Genomic DNA, 17,526 nt, shown 5'->3' with positions numbered 1-17,526 from the left:
TGTAGGCGACTTTTTTTTTTTTTTAGAAACCTTTCTTTTTTGTTTCATAAAGTAATGCTTACTCATTGTAGAAAATTTGGAACAAATATAAAAATGTGATAAAGAGAGAAAACTCACCCACAAGCTTAACAACCAGAGGCAGTGACTGTTAACTTTTTGGCCTATTTCTGTCCAGCCTTTTTTCTTTATGCAATAAGATTTAGCATTCTAAGCTCACTGTCTTCTGCCTGGCAGCAAGCTTCTGTCATCTTCTTCCTCAGTCAGCCAGCTGGTGTATGCTGACAGAAAGCACACTCACTGAATGTTCACCTAAGCAGAGCATAATTAGGAAGGAAAGTGCAGGGGGTGGGGCGCGGTTAGCATCAGTGCGTTTGAAAGCTAGCTGGGTATCACACGGGTACTGTCTATGCTCTGTCTCTTGGCCTTGATCATCTTTCCCAGGAACTACTCCTACGATTGAGTCCAGTGAGTGATAAGAAGGAGACGGGGAATGCAGTGTTCTCACAGTAGATAGCTTTCGACCTCATGTTTCCTGAAGTCTAGAGAGAGTTCAGACAAGGTCACCATATGCTCTGTATTTCCCCCCGGCCCCCAGCAACTCCTCACCAAGCAAGACAGCCTGGACATCTACAATGAAAGGGATCTCTTCAAGACTGAGGAACCAGCCACAGAGGAGGAAGAAGAATCTGCGGCTGATGGAGAACGAACCTTGGATGGAGAGTTAGACCTGCTAGAACAGGATCCTCTGGTGCCGCCTCCACCCTCACAGACACCTCTCTCTACTGACCGGGTAGCCTTTCCCAAGGGCCTGCCCTGGGCCCCGAAGGTTAGGTAGGTATAATGGCACCACTAATCCTGAACTTTGAGATTTCAATCACTGAAGAGCCAGGGTGGAAGCACACACACTCAGTGTTCATTAACCTGGTGTGGTAATCAACCCCTGGTCTAAAGTTCGTTCTGTCCCACTCTGTATCCTTCCAAATGAATGAACAGGAGATCTGAAAAGGTCCTTTTTTTTTTTTTTTTCCCAAGACAGGGTTTCTCTGTGTAGTCCTTGCTGTCTTGGAACTCACTCTGTAGACCAGGCTGGCCTGGAACTCAGAAATCCACCTGCCTCTGCCTCCCAAGTGCTGGGATTAAAGGCGTGCGCCACCACCGCCTGGCAAAAGTTCTCTTTCTTAAGGTTTGTTTTGTTTTGTTTTCTTCTTCTCTCTGATACTGGTCTCTTCACCGTCATCTCAGACAGAAGGATATTGAACACTTCTTGGAGATGAGCAGAAACAAGTTCATTGGATTCACTCTGGGGCAGTAAGTGACTAGCTATTTTAAAAATGGATATAAAGTATGTTAGAGAAAGCCATGAATCTTCCTCACTAGGATTTGTAAAGCTAAAAAGGTTTTCACTGTCAAGGGTGTCACTAGGCTACATAGTCCATAAGTGTGAATCTGTCACCTGCAGATCAAGTGACTAGCTAAAAGGCCATATGATTTTCAGAAATGCTTCTGCATGTGGTTATTTTTGTGACCTTAAGCAAGCTGATGGACCTTGAACCTTATATAGGAAGATATAGGATAGCAGGAATAGATGCTGAAATAGGTGATTCCAGAGTATTTGGGTCGTTTTCTCTTTGAGCTTATTATGGTTTGATGTTTTGTACCTTTTACAGGGACACAGATACCTTGGTTGGATTACCTCGACCCATCCATGAGAGTGTGAAGACTCTAAAGCAGGTAACAAGGGTGGGGTGAGGAGCCATCAAAGCCAGTCAGATTACCACTGCCTTGGGTACTTAGAGTTCTTCTTTCAGAATATTCAGGACCTTCTGCATCTCCCCTGCAGGCCTTTTGGCCAATTAGGAGAAGGCAGGGCTCTCTACTTACCCAGTTTCCTGCATTCAGATAGATGAAAATGGAATTTCTTTCTCTTATTTATTTTTCCTCTATCACTCTCTTTCTCTTCCCATTTGTTGCTTCCTTATATTTCTCTCTCCTCTATCCCCATAGGTCCACTAGCTTCTGAAGGCCACACGTTAGGTAGCAATCTTCATTATATCAGTATATGTATACACACAAAGAATATGGAGTCATAACTCCATACACACATGCATGTACATCAAACATGTATGAGCAGTATTCCAAGGGCAAAGGTCTATTCTCAGCTTCCCCTTGCACTTTGAAGGTAAATGACAAGGTATCTGCTAGTATTCTACAAATATAGAAATACAATACATAGAAATATTGTTCACTAAGTACTGCTCAGAGCTAATAATTCAGAAGTGAGTTAGATTCTTGCTTCCAAAGGTTTTATAGTTTTTTGGGGTGATAAACTCATTTGCTCTGAACAAGGAAAGTTAAGGAGGAGCCTGGGGGAGGAGGAGACTCATGAGAATTCGGTTCTCAACCCTTGTTGATGTTTTCTTATTTCTGCCAGCACAAGTATATCTCCATTGCAGATATACAGATAAAGAATGAAGAGGAGCTGGAGAAATGTCCCTTGTCTTTGGTGAGTCAAGGGCTCTGGCACACAGAAGGTGGGCAAAAAGAACTGTTTGCAGTTCTGTTGCAGGGCATATATTGTGCATGCACTGATTCAGCTTGTTAAAGACAAAGGACCGTGCTGTATGAAAATAGGGGACAGCAATTAAATAACTAAACAAGACCATTGGGGCTGGAGAGATGGCTCAGCAGTTAAGAGCACTGACTGCTCTTCCAGAGGTCCTGAATTCAATTCCCAGCAACCACATGGTGGCTCACAACTATCCATGAGATCAGACGCCCTCTTCTGGTGTGTCTGAAGACAGCTACAGTATACTTACATATAATAAATAAATAAATAAATAAATAAATAAATAAATAAATAAATAAATCTTCTGAGCTGGGCAGTGGTAATCCCAGCACTTGGGAGGCAGAAGCAGAATTTCTGAGTTTGAGGCCAGCCTGGTCTACAAAGTGAGTTCCAGGACAGCCTGAGCTATACAGAGAAACCCTGTCTTATATACCAGAAAAACCGGGAAAAAAAATATCTTCTGGCCAGATCGAGCAGAGCCAGAGCAAAAGGGGAAAAAAAAAAAAAAAAGGCAAGACCATCATAGACTGGTAGGTCCCATGAAGATAACTTAAATAGGGAGACATGATAGATAATAATCTACCCATCTGTAGATTATTTTTGGCTAGACAGTTGGGATAGATGGGATGTATCAGAAGGTGACATTTACCAAGATCGGAAGTACAGAGAGGAGCCAGCCATAGGAAGGAACATGAAAGAAGAGAACATTCCAAGGAGAGTCAGGGTAGCAAGGCACAGAGTGCGAGAGGCAGCAAAAGAAGGCTGTCATAGCAGCTCGTCAGGAAGGTGGGCTTATGGAGATGATGATGCTGGACACGTGGCCTGGGGCACTCTACATAGGACCTGTTAGCAGAGGCAGAGAGCTGAAGGTTGATTCACCCCACAAAGGGAAACCTTTGGAGATTTTAAATAGAGGGGAAACATTAATCTTTGGTTTAAAAAAAAAAAACTCTTATCTACTATGCAAAGATAGTTTGGGCCAAACAAGAGGGGAGGCATTGACCCATCTCAAAACAGTTAAAGTGAAAGTTGATAGTGACCCAGAATAGTGTTGTAAAGTAGATGAATGTGAGGTATATTTTGAAAGTATATAGCTAGATATATATGTCAAGAGGCAAAGAGAAGACTCAAGAATAAGTGTCATCTGGAAAATAGGAGGAGTGCCCAAAATCATGTAGGGTCATTCTAAGGTTTCGATGTCCATTAAATACTCAAGCAGAACTACTGGGCACTTAGGTATGTACCTACGTCTAGAGTTCCAAGGAGAGGACTGGCTTCAAGAAATTTGAGAGTCATTGATTTGTTACAATGTTAAAACTATAGACATGGCTAAGGGAAGCCAAGGAAGTAGACAGAGACAAAAGAGGTTGGAACCCAGGAAAGTCCCTGGGACACACCAATATATTGAAGATGGGATGAGTTAGGAAAGAAACCACAAATAGTGAGAAACCCACTCAATGAAGTAGAAGGGAATCTAGAAGTCTGATACCATAAAAACAAGGTATTTAAGGAAGGGAGTTATGGCTGTGCCAGCTGCTGATAGATGGCACATGACAACAGAAGTGCCCATTGCATTAGGCAGCATTAAGATAATTGGCGACTTTGTTAAGGATGATCACAGCGAAATGACTAAAAAAGCCTGTTCCAAATACATTGAAAAGAAATGTAAAGCAAAAAAGTAGCCAGCCAATAAATATTATAAAAAAAAAAAAAAAAGGAGAGGGGACTGGAGAGATGGCTCAGTGGTTGAGAGATGGCTCAGTGGTTAAGAGCACTAACTGCTCTTCCAGAGGTCCAGAGTTCAATTCCCAGCAACCACATGGTGGCTTACAACCAACTATAATAGGCTCTTATGCCCTCTTCTGTGGTGTTTGAAGAAAGTGACAGTGTACTCATATAAAACAAACAAATAAATCTTTTTTAAAAGTGGGGGGAGCCGGGCGTGGTGGCGCACGCCTTTAATCCCAGCACTCGGGAGGCAGAGGCAGGCGGATTTCTGAGTTCGAGGCCAGCCTGGTCTACACAGTGAGTTCCAGGACAGCCAGGGCTACACAGAGAAACCCTGTCTCGAAAAACCAAAAAAAAAAAAAAAAAAAAAAAAAGTGGGGGGAGAAGGGAGATGGTAGCTATGGGAGGGTGTGGGATAAGGGAAAGTATTATGCTAAAACATAACAATTGTGGTGTTTGTTTAATCCCAGTACTTGAGAGGCAGAAGCAGAAGGGTTCAGAGTTTAAGGTCATCCTCAGCTACTTATCTAGTTGAGGCCAGCCTGGGCCACATGAGACCCTTTTGGAAAAGAAAGGAAGGAAGGAAGGAAGGGAGGGAGGGAGGGAGGGGAGAGAGAGAGAGAGAGAGAGAGGAAGGAAGGAAGGAAGGAAGGAAGGAAGGAAGGAAGGAAGGAAGGAAAGGGAGGGAGGAGAGAGAGAGAGGGGGGGAGGGGAGGGAGGGAGAAAGGAAAAAGGAAAGGAAAGGAAAGGAAAGGAAAGGAAAGGAAAGGAAAGGAAAGGAAAGGAAAGGAAAGGAAAGGAAAGGAAAGGAAAGGAAAGGGGAAGGAAGGAAGGAAAGAAGGAAGGAAGGAGTAAAGACAGACTAAATGAAATGGCCCAGCTGAGCAATAAAGGCCTGATAAACTTGATCAAGAGAAAGAGGAAAGAATCTTAGGCTGGAGGGATGGCTCAGTGATGGGGTACTTCCTGTTATTCCAGTGTTCCTGAGAACAGTTTCTAGCACCCACACTGTAGGAAACCTCTAAAGTTAGCTTGGGATCCCCAAGACCAAGTTCTCAGCACAAAGAAAATGCATTTGCCCCAGAGGAACAAAGGGCAGAGAACAAGAGACAAAGACAGAAAATAGAGAACGGGGTAGAAGAGAAAGGGAACAAGGAAGAAGGGGTAGGGATATTTGTCCGGGAGTGGGACAAAGGACTGCCTTTGGATAGAGAGGACACAGATGTAACCCATAGGCAAATGCCGTTTATAAAGGTAAAAGGGGAAACTGTGTGTGTTTGGATGAGGTGTTTCATTTTAATTGGGCTTGTTAATTATGTGAGCTAAAGGAGACGTTTGATTGCTGGACTTCAATACTGTGATAGCTGAACCTTGGTAGTCAGCCTCAGGGGGAGGAATTGGACAAATACAAGAATAGACCTTGGCAGCTACCTTTGGGAATGCAATCTAATGGTTTTTAGCAAGGCAGAAGGAATCAGGGAGAAGGGCACAGCCTGTCAGAGCTATGCTTGCCACACTCAAGCTGGCCAGAGGCTTCACACATGCCAGCTTACAGTGTAATTCTAGAGGACCCAATGCCTCTGCCTTCCTCAGGCACCTGCACATGTATTCTTTTTTATTTTTTAAGATTTATTTATTTGTTTTATGTATATGAGTACACTGTAGCTATAGGTTGTGAGCCTTCATGTGGTTGTTGGGAATTGAATTTAGGACCTCTGCTCGCTCTGGTCACCTCCCTCCCTCCTCCCCCCCCCCCTCCTGCCGGCTTGCTCAGTCCCTGCTCGCTCTGGCCTAAAGATTTATTTATTATTGTACATAAGTACACTGTAGCTGACTTCAGATGCACCAGAGGAGGATGTCAGATCTCATTACAGGTTGTTGTGAGCCACCATGTGGATGCTGGGATTTGAACTCAGGACCTTCGGAGAAGCAGTCAGTGCTCTTAACCGCTGAGCCATCTCGCCAGCCCTGCACTCATATTTATATACCCATATGCACATACCTTTGCATAATTAAAATAATAAAAATACATCTTAAAAAGAAAAATCGTAGACCCCGAGACCAAGTAGAGACTTGGTTTATCTCCTAAGCACAAGAAGTTATCTTGCATGTCAAAGGGCAAGAAAAGACTGGCAGACCTGGTATTTTGATTACTCTGTCTTTGTGTGGGGCAGAGTCAGCAACCTGAGGGGCTCTGGGGTGAGGTGATTGGTTGACGAGAGAGAAAGTAGTAAGGCTTTGGGGGAGTGATAGGATCACCAGGTTCTTTGAATGCCTGGTCAGGCTTGTATCCATTGGCCAGGTTATTCCTCCTCGTGACTCTCACCCTGAGGGAAAAAAGACTACACTGGCCAAAGATTGCAGTGAGGCCTGGGCTGCCTTTTGATCATCCAAGACCCTACATCTTCCATTCTGATAAACGGATTCATTAGGGTCATGAAGAAGACAGAGGTATAGATGGGGCACTTAGGAAGAAGGAAGTGATGATGACAAGGACACTGGAGAGAGGGTGAAGATTAGTTTCCAACCTTTTAAAGGCTTCCTTGCTAGTACTCATCTTTTTTTCTCTGATAATGAGTTACTTAGCTCCATCAGTAACCCTCCCTACTGAACCACCTACCTTTTTCTTGGTTGATCTCTGATTAACACCATGGGAAGTACCTCTGTGTAGCATAGCTCAATACGCTGGGTGTATTTATAGCTTAAACCCATGTATATCTTGTGTGTGTGTGTGTGTGTGTGTGTGTGTGTGTGTGTACGTACACCAAAGCAGCGGCCTAAGCCATTTCCTGGATTGGAGTTCTGACTCCTGATTGAGCATGTGACCTGGAAAAAGTGATTAATTTCAGATACTGGGAAAGCCAGTCTCATCAATTATTGAGACTGGAAAAAGACAACAGCGATCAGCTAAGCCAGCTCAAAGAAAAAACTAAAGCCTAAAGTGGGTGGTCACTCATCCAAAACCATAGAGTGAATCATTATCACACTTAAGCTAGCACACCAGGGCTGACTCCCAGAGCAGACCTCTCAGTTCATGCCACCCCTCAGCAACCAAGATGTCACCTTTAGTAACCTGAACAGTAGCCTGGTCAACTGTGTTTTCTTCCCTAGGGAGAAGAGGTGGTACCAGAAACACCGAGTGAAATCCTCTACCAGGGCATGCTGTACAGCCTCCCCCAGTACATGGTAAGGAGCTGGCTAGGCCAGAGCTGCCCTTTCCTACCAAGAGGAACTTGGAATTCTGAACTTTCCTTGTGGCTGCTCTGCAGGTGCCATTCTCCCTAGCCTTTCTCCTGGAGCCTGGGGTGCATAATAAAGTAAGATCTACCGATAGATGATGTGTCAGAGCCATTTCTACTAGCTAATTACCACTATCATGAATTCTGCCATTGTCTGCCGTGTCTTTGGGAGCCTCTGGATAGGAATGGTGAAGATGTTGATGGGGTCAGAGGAAGAACGAGAAGGGGGAATGTTGGGCTTATATCTCCCACTTAGTTTTTGCTCTGCCTCTCCCAGTTTGTTCTTTCTGTGTTCACTTTGGGAGCAACCCTGAACAAAACAGCTTAGACATTTGCTTTGGCCCTCTCCCTTGGCCTCACAGACAGCCTCAAGATAAATACCTGTTTGCATTACTATATTCTGGCAAAGCTTAGTCACTAGAGGAAGATCTTAGATAAAGGCTTTGAAATACTTTTCCTGGGCTGGAGAGATGGCTCAGCAGTGAGGAACAGACTGTTCTTGCAGAGGTCCTGAGTCCAGTTGCCAGCAACCACATGGTGGCTCACAACCATCTTGTAAAGTGATCAGATGCCCTCTTCTGGTGTGTCTGAAGACAGCTGCAGTGTACTCATATACATACAAAAATAAACATAAAAAAATTAAAAATTAAAAAAATAAAGAAATACTTTTCGTTCGGACTAGAGAAGTTTGGAAGAACCGCTATTTCGCGGAGTGGGATAGACAAGGGTGGCTTTCCTTCTTTTCTCTCTCCTAGATTGCACTGCTTAAGATTCTGCTGGCTGCAGCTCCCACCTCCAAGGCTAAGACAGACTCTATCAATATCCTGGCAGATGTCCTGCCTGAAGAGATGCCGTGAGTGTCTCGTCTTCAGGCCCTCTGTCCCACCGCACTGTGGTAACAGGAGTTGTCTGAAGAGAAGTCTTTCCTTTTCTGCATGGCCTTCTACCTACTGAGCTCTATGGAACTCAGAACTAGGGTCCAACAGAAAACCTCAGTGCTGATGTATGAGGAGCTGCCAGATGCATGAGTAGACAGCACCAGTGGATAAGTGTGCCAGAGACTGGACACATTAACAAAAAGATCATGAGAACTTTCTCCCGGATAGATTCCTAAATGGGAACTTCAGAGATTTCCCTAGCAGAGAAGTTCACGTTTCCTAAGTTCTGACTATAGATATAGACGTGTGTGTGTGTGTGTGTGTGTGTGTGTGTGTGTGTGTGTGTGTGTGTGTATGTGTGTGTAGCCCAACTACTATCTAACCCAACTACTTGGGTCTTTCATCCCTAGGCCTCCATCCATCCCTACCTTTCTACTAATGCTTCCTCTTCCCCTTGTAGCGTAACTGTTCTCCAGAGCATGAAGCTAGGCATTGACGTGAACAGACACAAGGAAATCATTGTAAAGAGTATCTCTGCCCTGCTCCTTCTACTTCTCAAACACTTCAAACTCAACCATATCTACCAGGTGAGCAGTTAGGAACGCTACATTTCAAGCTCCAAGTATCCCTCATGCCATAGGGGCCACACAGGAAGTCTTGTACTGCTGTGTATTTTACTTGGCCTTTGTTTGTCCTGAATGAGAGAGTCCAGCTACTTGTGGCATGAGTGTATGGTGGGATATGGAGTGGGATGTGGGGAGCCATCCTAGAAAGATACAAAAGTCTATATTCTTTGTACGTTAGCTCCAGGTCTGGCTAGGGATTCTTAAGAATACTCCTAGCTAGTTAGAATCAGTTCAGCCATTCAAGAAAGGTCCCTGGGCACATTGGCCATACTTGTCTGTATGTGAAGCACTATTCTGAATCAGATCTAATTCTAAATGCGACACAGATCAGACTCTTACGAGCCACACAGTCTTGTAACAGATCCATAAACGCCCACTTGTAGAGTGGTGTGATAGAGATAGGCACTGTTGAAAGAACTAATCCAACTTGAGGTAGAGAAGAGTTGACTTTTAACCTAAGTCTCAGAGAGACAGATGTCAGCCAGGAAATGAGACTTATCAGGAAAGAGAAAACCCAACTCAAGCAGAAACTCCAATATGTGAAAGCTCAGAGGTGAAAGAGCAGAGAACTTTTGGAAACTAATTAAATGTTGCTGGAGTTCTGCCTCAGAGTGGGGTGAACGAGATGATCGGCTGATATGTGAAGCCACAGGGGTCATTAGGGATCGTATATCTGATAACACACGATTATGAAATACCTATATTGTGCTTGACATCCAACAAAGCTTTTGTGAGCTTCTCACCCCTAGGAATCCTTATTTTATCCCTGCTTTTGGGGGTGGGGGGGCTGGTGGCATTTTTGGATAATTTTTTCTTTAGTTGTTATTGCTGGTTTGGTTTGGTTTGGTTTTGAGACAGTCTCACTGTTTAGCTGTCCTGGAACTCATTATGTAGACTAGGATGGCCTCCAAGTCACAGAGACCCTCCTACCTCTGCCTTCTGAGCACTCTGGTTTATCTCTGGTTTATAAGTGGGGAGATTAGGGCTAAAGTCAAGACTTTGCTTTGCTTTCCCACAAAGGCATTGTTTGCCTTGGGCCTGTAGGCATCACCGAGGTACAAGGACAAGATGCAGACAAGTGAATGGAAGCGTCTCCTTTAGAGAGAGCGTGGGAATGTGGAACCCTTCTCATTTCTGCCCTGAGGCCTTCCACCATTTTACAACTGAGCACTCAAAATAAAGCCTGATAAAAGAAAGAGTCATGTTCAGGGAAGGCCGGCACGGGCTGTGACTGTGGCTTTATCCTGTGTTTGCTGAGCAGCATCCACTAGGATGTGTTTCCCAGTGTTTCTCTTGAAGGGCAGTAGATAGATCTATAGCCAGACTGACAGATATCCTGAATGGCCGGGCCACAGTGTGTGTCAGCATGGGGAAATCCAGACAAAGCCTGAACAGAGCTCAAAGTTTTAAAACTTCCCACTTTCAGTAGTACGTATGTACTAGCTCCTTTATCTAGAACTTGGAAAATACTTTTGGGTGGCTTCCAGGGAGGAAATGCCAAGCAGGAGAGAAGAGTAGCTATGACATAAGCTGACTCCCACCTCTAACCACATATTCAGGAACAAAAAGCAGCTTACCCTTCTGCCATGGCTACTTCTTGCAGATGACACAGAGATACCGTTTTAAAACACCATCATTCTCTGCCTTTTCTACCTTGTTTCTGTACTGTCCCAGCATGCTCAGGCTCAGATTTGGAGGCATCCTTTGTTTCTGGTATTCCTCCGTACATCATAAACAAAATCCAGGGTGACTAACTCTATACCTTTGTTCTTATTGCCACTTACCCCAGTAGGTCTCCCTGGACATGGACCCCATATGGATTTAAGAGAGCCAAATAGAAGCCCAAGTACTGGTATTTATCTCATCAAAGGCATCCCGGACTGGCTGAAGAGGCTCTTGTTCATTCATTCACTGATACACTGATAGTCTAGAAATAAGGCCACATACTGGACAGAGTACCGAAACCACATTCCAGGGGTTACTATGTGCTGTCTCCAGCTTGACTGATGCCAGCAGTTGCCAAGAGTTAGCTGCACCTGTCCCTGCTATATCAGTCACAGCTGAAACATTACAACCCAGACCTTGAGTATGGAAACCAGCTCCCTCAGGGAGGCTTTCTTTCCCACTGGGCTTAGGAACAAAAGTCACAGCAATTCTTGCTTCTTTTTTTTTTTTTTTTAAGAGTATGTTTGTTGTTTTTTCTTTCTTTCTTGTATGTTTACTGTGTTTTTGATCAAAAGCTAGTAGCACCCACTGCAGATCATAAGATAGTCTGTAAGTAAGTTAGGCTGGCTGAATGTAAGTATCCCCATTTCAGAGACTAACAGACTGATAAAACAATAGACAGTAGATATTCTTATGCATGGATTTATATTTGTACTTTCCTGTCTTTTTTTCAAATACATGCTTCATATCTTCCCCCAAATAAGCAAACTTTTTCTGCTTTGATCTTTTAATTCAGTTTGAATATGTATCACAACATTTAGTGTTTGCCAACTGCATCCCCTTGATCCTGAAGTTCTTCAATCAAAACATCCTGTCCTATATCACTGCCAAAAACAGGTATGGGCTCTGGACAGATTTCAAGGGAGTACTTTGGATAACTGAGAAAATTCCTTCATCTCCGCACCTTTAATTTCTTCTTATATCATTACTCCCTCCTTTCTTTTTCTTTTAAAGATTTGTTTGTTTGTTTGTTTGTTTGTTTATGTGAGTACAGTGTAGCTGTCTTCAGACACACCAGAAGAGGGCATTGGATCCCATTACAGATGGTTGTGAGCCACCATGTGGTTACTAGGAATTGAACTCAGGACCTCTGGGAGAGCAGTCAGTGCTCTTAACCATTGAGCCATCTCTCCAGCCCTAGTCCCTCCTTTCTTAGAGCTTTTAAATTTGTTACTTTTTTAATTTTTATTTTCATTGGTACACACATGTCAAAGCATGGGTGTGGAGGTCAGAGGACAACTTGCAGAAATAGGTTCTGTTCTTCACCGAATGTGTCCTGCGGATGAAACTCAGGCTGTCTGTGTTAGCATTAGGAGCTGAGCTATCTTGCTGGCCCAAAATATGATTTTTTTTTTTTGAAGGCTAGATGTTCTTTATTTATTGGGGGCAGCCAGGTAAGTGCAAAAGTTGCAACTGGATGCAGCAAAATTAAAATTTTGCAGACTGTGGCTGCATGTAAATGCAGCTTCTATAATTTTATAGATTAGTTGATGTTTCTATTATCATTTTAGAGACAAAGACACGCTTTTGCTAGTGTTTTTAAATATAAGAAGCTTTGTAGCAAGCAGACTTCACTCACCCTTTGCTCAGAAGCAAGCTTAGTTTTTTAAAATTTTTTATTAGATATTTTCTTTATTTACATTTTAAATGTTATCCCCTTTCCTAGTTTCCCCTCCGAAAATCCCCTACCCCCTTCCCCCACTCCCTGCTCCCCAACCCACCCCACTCCTGCTTCCTGGGCCGGGCAGTCCCCTGCCCTGGGGCATAGAACCTTCACAGGACCAAGGGCCTCTCCTCCCACTGATGACCCACTAGGCCATCCTCTGCTATGTATGCAGCTAGAGCCATGAGTCCCACCATGTGTTTCCTTTGACTGGTGGTCCCTGGGAGCTCTGGAGATACTGGTTAGTTCATATTGTTGTTCCTCCTATAGGGCTGCAAACCCCTTCAGCTCCTTGGGTCCTTTCTCTAGCTCCTTCATTCAGGACCCTATGCTCAGGCCAATGGATGACTGTCAGCATCCACTTCTGTATTTGTCAGGCACTCAAAATATGATATTTTTACATCAATAATTTCACTTAACATTGGCAGTGCTAAGAAATAGTACCAGTTTTGTTCTTATCTTGCTAGTTAGGAGATAAAGTCAGATAAATTCACAGAAAAGTGAATTGGTTTGCTCAAGATTATGAACAAAGATGGATCCACCAATAAAGGGCCACACAAACATGAGGACGTAAGTTATGAGTCCTAGGACTCATATAAAAAGTTGAGTGTGACAGTATACATCGATAATCCCAGCGCTAGGGAGGTGGAGACAGACAGAATCTTGGCGCTCACTGGCCATCTAGCATAGCCAAATTATTGGGCTCCATGTTTAGTGAGAGTCCCTGTATCAGAAAAGTAGGCTTTCATTGCTGTGAAGAGACACCATGTCCAAGGAAACTCTTCTAAAGAAAAGCATTTGATTGGAGCTGGCCTCCAGTTTCAGATGTTTAGTTCATTATGGTGGGCAGCATGCCGACCTACAGACAGACAGACCTATTCAAACCACCACAGGGTTGAAATTTCATTGAGCACTGGAAATAGAAGGAACATTAGACATTAACTAGCCCAAATTCTGCGTTGTACTCATAAAGGGGAAAGGAAACAAAACCAGCCCTTATTGAGTGACTGTGTTCCTATTGCTATGTGTGCCTTATCTCCTTTCCTGACCCAAGCCTGATTCCCTTGGCTCACTGAGGAGCTTGTAGCTTTCTTGCAATTCCCACTGCTTGGTGACAAGCATTATTACATATCATTCTTGAGCTACTGTTCGATCAGCAATGCAATAAGAAGCAGCCCTGTGCTTCGAGCTTCCTTGAGGGTGGCATTGGAAGTTACCCCCGGAGTTCCTGGCTTTCAGAAGGATCAGGAAAAAGGCCAAGAGATCTTCTTTTCATCTTCATAACCACAGATTATTTAATGGAGTGTGTTTGGGCAGCATCTCTGGGAATACTTTTATATTCACATACACACTTAAACACAGAGGCAAATGAACCTAAGTTTACATAGTCCCTAAAGAACCCAAGAGAGCTAAGAAGGAATGGGTCTGTCTTTTTGCTTTAACTTTTTTTGCATGAATCAGATAGGACCAGCCTAAAAGAACTCCATGGTTCCTCTGTGGCTGAGGAGATGAGGGTAGAGTTGCCCAGCACGAGTGCCCTCAATTTCATCGAAGGGCATGAAGCAATCTGAGAAACATATAAGTCTGCAGGGGAGGAATAATTCCTGCCCTTTTCAGAGGTAGGCACTTCCAGCTGTTGCCATTTACCTAAAGCTTGTCCTTATCTCTGCATCTTGCAGCATTTCAGTGCTGGATTACCCGTGCTGCACCATCCAGGATTTGCCAGAGCTTACTACCGAGAGTCTGGTAAGCAGATGGGGATTTGTGGCCTTTTAAATTGGCTGATGGCAGAGGCTGGCATTTGCTTTTTCATGTCTTCTCTGGCCCCATGATGCCATGGTTTAGAAGTCTCAGATCAATGAAGGCATATTGGCAAGAGCACAGAGGTTGGCAAGGGTTTAAAGCTGCTGAAGGGTTTGGAAGAGCTGAGCCTAGCATCTTACAGAGGAGAGGAGAGTCCGTGGAAAACACTGAGGAGGAGAGGGAATTTAGAAAGATAATGAGACTGAAACACATTATCTATGCTAATTAGCCAGAGAATCTCTTCTGATGTTCTGATGTGTGTCACACACACACACACACTCCATCTTCTTTGTATTAAGTTGCACTGTAGGCAATTTGCTTCTCATTTTTATGTTAGTTATCAAGCCCAGCAGTATGCATCTTGGAAAATTCCTTGCCCAGGAAGATCTTCATCCTGAAGTAGGCCTAGGCAAATCAGAAAAGTTCCTCTGAAATATTCTGAATTTTCTGAAACTTCCTGGCCAAATCATGTTTAAGATAAGGCATCTATCTACTTTAAGCTATATTACCACTACTTTAAGCTATATTACCACAACTCTTCAGACATACTAGTTTCATCCTGTTGCAGTGCATATAATACCTTCTCTAGCCTTTTCAATTCTAAATTCTCTGATGAGAAAGAGAGAGTACTCTCATCTATTTTCATATCCCTGAAGCCTAACACTATGTCTAGTACTTTGAAGACCTCAATAATACTAATGATGTTATTCACCCACGGGTGCTACAGCCCTTTGTTCCCCAACTTTAATACCTACAAAATGCTGGGTCAGGAAAGTATATTATGGAAAAAGAGAGAAATTCCTCTTGTAGTGCAGGTTTTATAAGCCCGCAGAAGCTGGAGTTGAAGCAGGGGACAGGTCAAGAACCATTTGACTCACTTCTTTCTATGTCAAAGATGAGAAGCAAGTGCTGAGCGGATGGACTGACTTGTCACAGACCATAAATTAGACATGAGTCAAAAGATCCATGTCCTGAAAAATCATAGCTAGCTTAGTCTTTGCTACTGAGCAGCCAAGGAAGCTGGAAGGTTTATACTCTTACAGAGATGTAAAAATGTATCTAACTTTTATTGTTAACATGCTAGTATTGAATCTGTAAAACACCCCTATAAAGTTAATGTTACTATTTTGTTTGTTTTCTTTTGTTTGAGACAGGGTCTCTCTATGTAGCCCTGGATGTCCAAGAACTTGCTTATGTAGACCAGCTTGACCTTGAACTCACAGAGACCTGCCTGCCTCTGTCTTCCTAGTGGTAGGATAAAGACATGTACCACCACATAGTGCCCAGTTTTATAGATGGAGAAGTTAACTGCTAAGAATTTATAATTGGAAATAGCAAAGTTGGGCCTGGAGAGATGGCTCAGTAGTTAAGTGCACTGTCTGCTGGTCCAGAGGACCCAGCTTCATGGCAGCTTACAGCCATCTGTAATTCTAGTTTCTGAAGATCTGATGCCTCTGTCCTCTAATACTGTTGTATGCACATGGTACAAAACATACATATGCAGACACATGCCTTACACATAAGATAAATTAGGAAAGATAAAGTAGGAAAGGATGTCTCTGAGATTAAAATTTGGAAGGAATATTTTATCCCATAAACAGTGGACATAGTAGCATTAAAATTCAACAATTGGCCTGGTATAGTGGCACATGCCTTTAATCCCAGTACTTGGGAGGCAGAGGCAGGCGGATTTCTGAGTTCGAGGCCAGCCTGGTCTATAGAGTGAGTTCCAGGACAGCCAGGGCTACACAGAGAAACCCTGTCTCGGAAACAAGACAGACAAAAGTTGTACTACTAGTAGAGTATTTCAAGATATAAGTTCAGCTTTTGTGGCCTGAATCTATTACTTTTTAATTTTTAAAAAAAGTTTTGTTACATCAATATTTATGTATGTATGTATGTTGGGCACCTGTATGCTACAGCGCTGGTGCAGAAGTCAGAGGACAACTTATAGGAGTTGGTCCTCTCCTTCCACCACAGGGATTCCAGGGATCAAACTGAGGTCCTCGGGCTTGGCAGCAAGTGCCTTAACCCACGGAGCCATCTTGCCTGCCCCTGAATTGTTTTCCTTAATAACAGTGTTCCTTATCTCCATTCCAACCCCACTAGCTCCTATATAGGAAATAATGGGAAGTTTACTTTCACATCACTTCCAGTTTGACCTTTTGGGATATGAGCACATAATTGTTTATATGGTTATGCCTTCTGTTAAGACTTTTATTATTATCAGGAAAGGGCAAAAGCATGTAGCTAGTTAATTAAGACCTACTGAATATTTGAGTCTTCTCAGTGAAACAATAGTGGCATCTGGTGGTTTTGTTTAGTAACCACAGACCTTTTCTTTCCTAGCCCAGTGCAATTTATTCCACATAGGTACTCAGTATAGTAATTGATTTACTTAAACTAATAACTTCTGTAGCCAGAAAGGGACAAGTAAGACGTCTCTCACCAAACTGCAAGCACAAGAAATATATACTGCCTTCAGTATATGTTATTCACATTCAGAAACTTCAAGCTTTTATCCTGATTACAAAATTAGTGGTATACTTATGGGAGAAAAATAAACAGAAAAGTATGAGTAATCAAATAAAAATAACCCCTATAACTATATATAAACATTATCAACAAACTTTATAGTTGTATATAAGTCTATTGAATATATATGTATATGTGTTCTACTCAAATGTAGTTAAATTTGCATGTTCATGGTAGGATTCTATTAAACAATTTCTTTTTCAGTGGCATTGGATATAATCCCAAGTCCGTGCTAAGCAGAAGCACTACCATTGATATTTGGGCAGATACTGGATCTTTTTTTTTTTTTTTTTTTTTTTTTTGGTTTTTCGAGACAGGGTTTCTCTGTGTAGCCCTGGCTGTCCTGGAACTCACTTTGTAGACCAGGCTGGCCTTGAACTCAGAAATCCGCCTGCCTCTGCCTCCCGAGTGCTGGGATTAAAGGCGTGCGCCACCACGCCCGGCCTGGATCTTTTTTATTCATCATTTTTATACTATATGTATTATAACATATCACTATAATAGTACATTTATCATTTATAAGCAAACATACATGTATTTGCAAGTATTCATAAAATGACTTTATATTGTGTATGTTTGATGAAAATATGTAGAAGTTACTGCTTCAGAGTCCAGTGAAATGAGAGCAAAGTTGCAGTCCATATTTTGTGGAGGCCCTGTTAATTCCAAAGAGAAATCCTACAGGTTATGTCTCGTCTTTCTTCCCTTTGTTCCTTGTTTGTTACTGAAATAGCCCTTACTTGTGTAGGCAAGGCTCACCTAG

General features: G+C 42.9%; 1 protein-coding gene across 1 annotated transcript in view; it reads left to right on the top strand.

Moving 5' to 3' along the window:
• The window catches only part of Strip2 (striatin interacting protein 2), a 43,257-nt gene that overhangs the window by 14,023 nt on the left and 11,708 nt on the right, over positions 1 to 17,526 (top strand). Inside the window, exons 10-18 of the mRNA XM_021165316.2 lie at positions 596 to 831; positions 1,243 to 1,308; positions 1,668 to 1,731; positions 2,432 to 2,503; positions 7,406 to 7,480; positions 8,289 to 8,386; positions 8,872 to 8,998; positions 11,499 to 11,599; positions 14,105 to 14,171. Of these exons, the coding sequence (XP_021020975.1) occupies positions 596 to 831; positions 1,243 to 1,308; positions 1,668 to 1,731; positions 2,432 to 2,503; positions 7,406 to 7,480; positions 8,289 to 8,386; positions 8,872 to 8,998; positions 11,499 to 11,599; positions 14,105 to 14,171 (906 nt within the window). The remainder of the gene's footprint in view (positions 1 to 595; positions 832 to 1,242; positions 1,309 to 1,667; positions 1,732 to 2,431; positions 2,504 to 7,405; positions 7,481 to 8,288; positions 8,387 to 8,871; positions 8,999 to 11,498; positions 11,600 to 14,104; positions 14,172 to 17,526) is intronic.

The sequence above is a fragment of the Mus caroli genome, unplaced genomic scaffold (genome assembly GCF_978045245.1).
Source record: "Mus caroli unplaced genomic scaffold, Mus_caroli_1 scaffold_7, whole genome shotgun sequence".
Classification (NCBI taxonomy): Eukaryota; Metazoa; Chordata; class Mammalia; order Rodentia; family Muridae; genus Mus; species Mus caroli.
The sequence above is the reverse complement of the archived record's forward strand: the minus strand, read 5'-3'. Positions and strand labels throughout refer to the sequence as shown.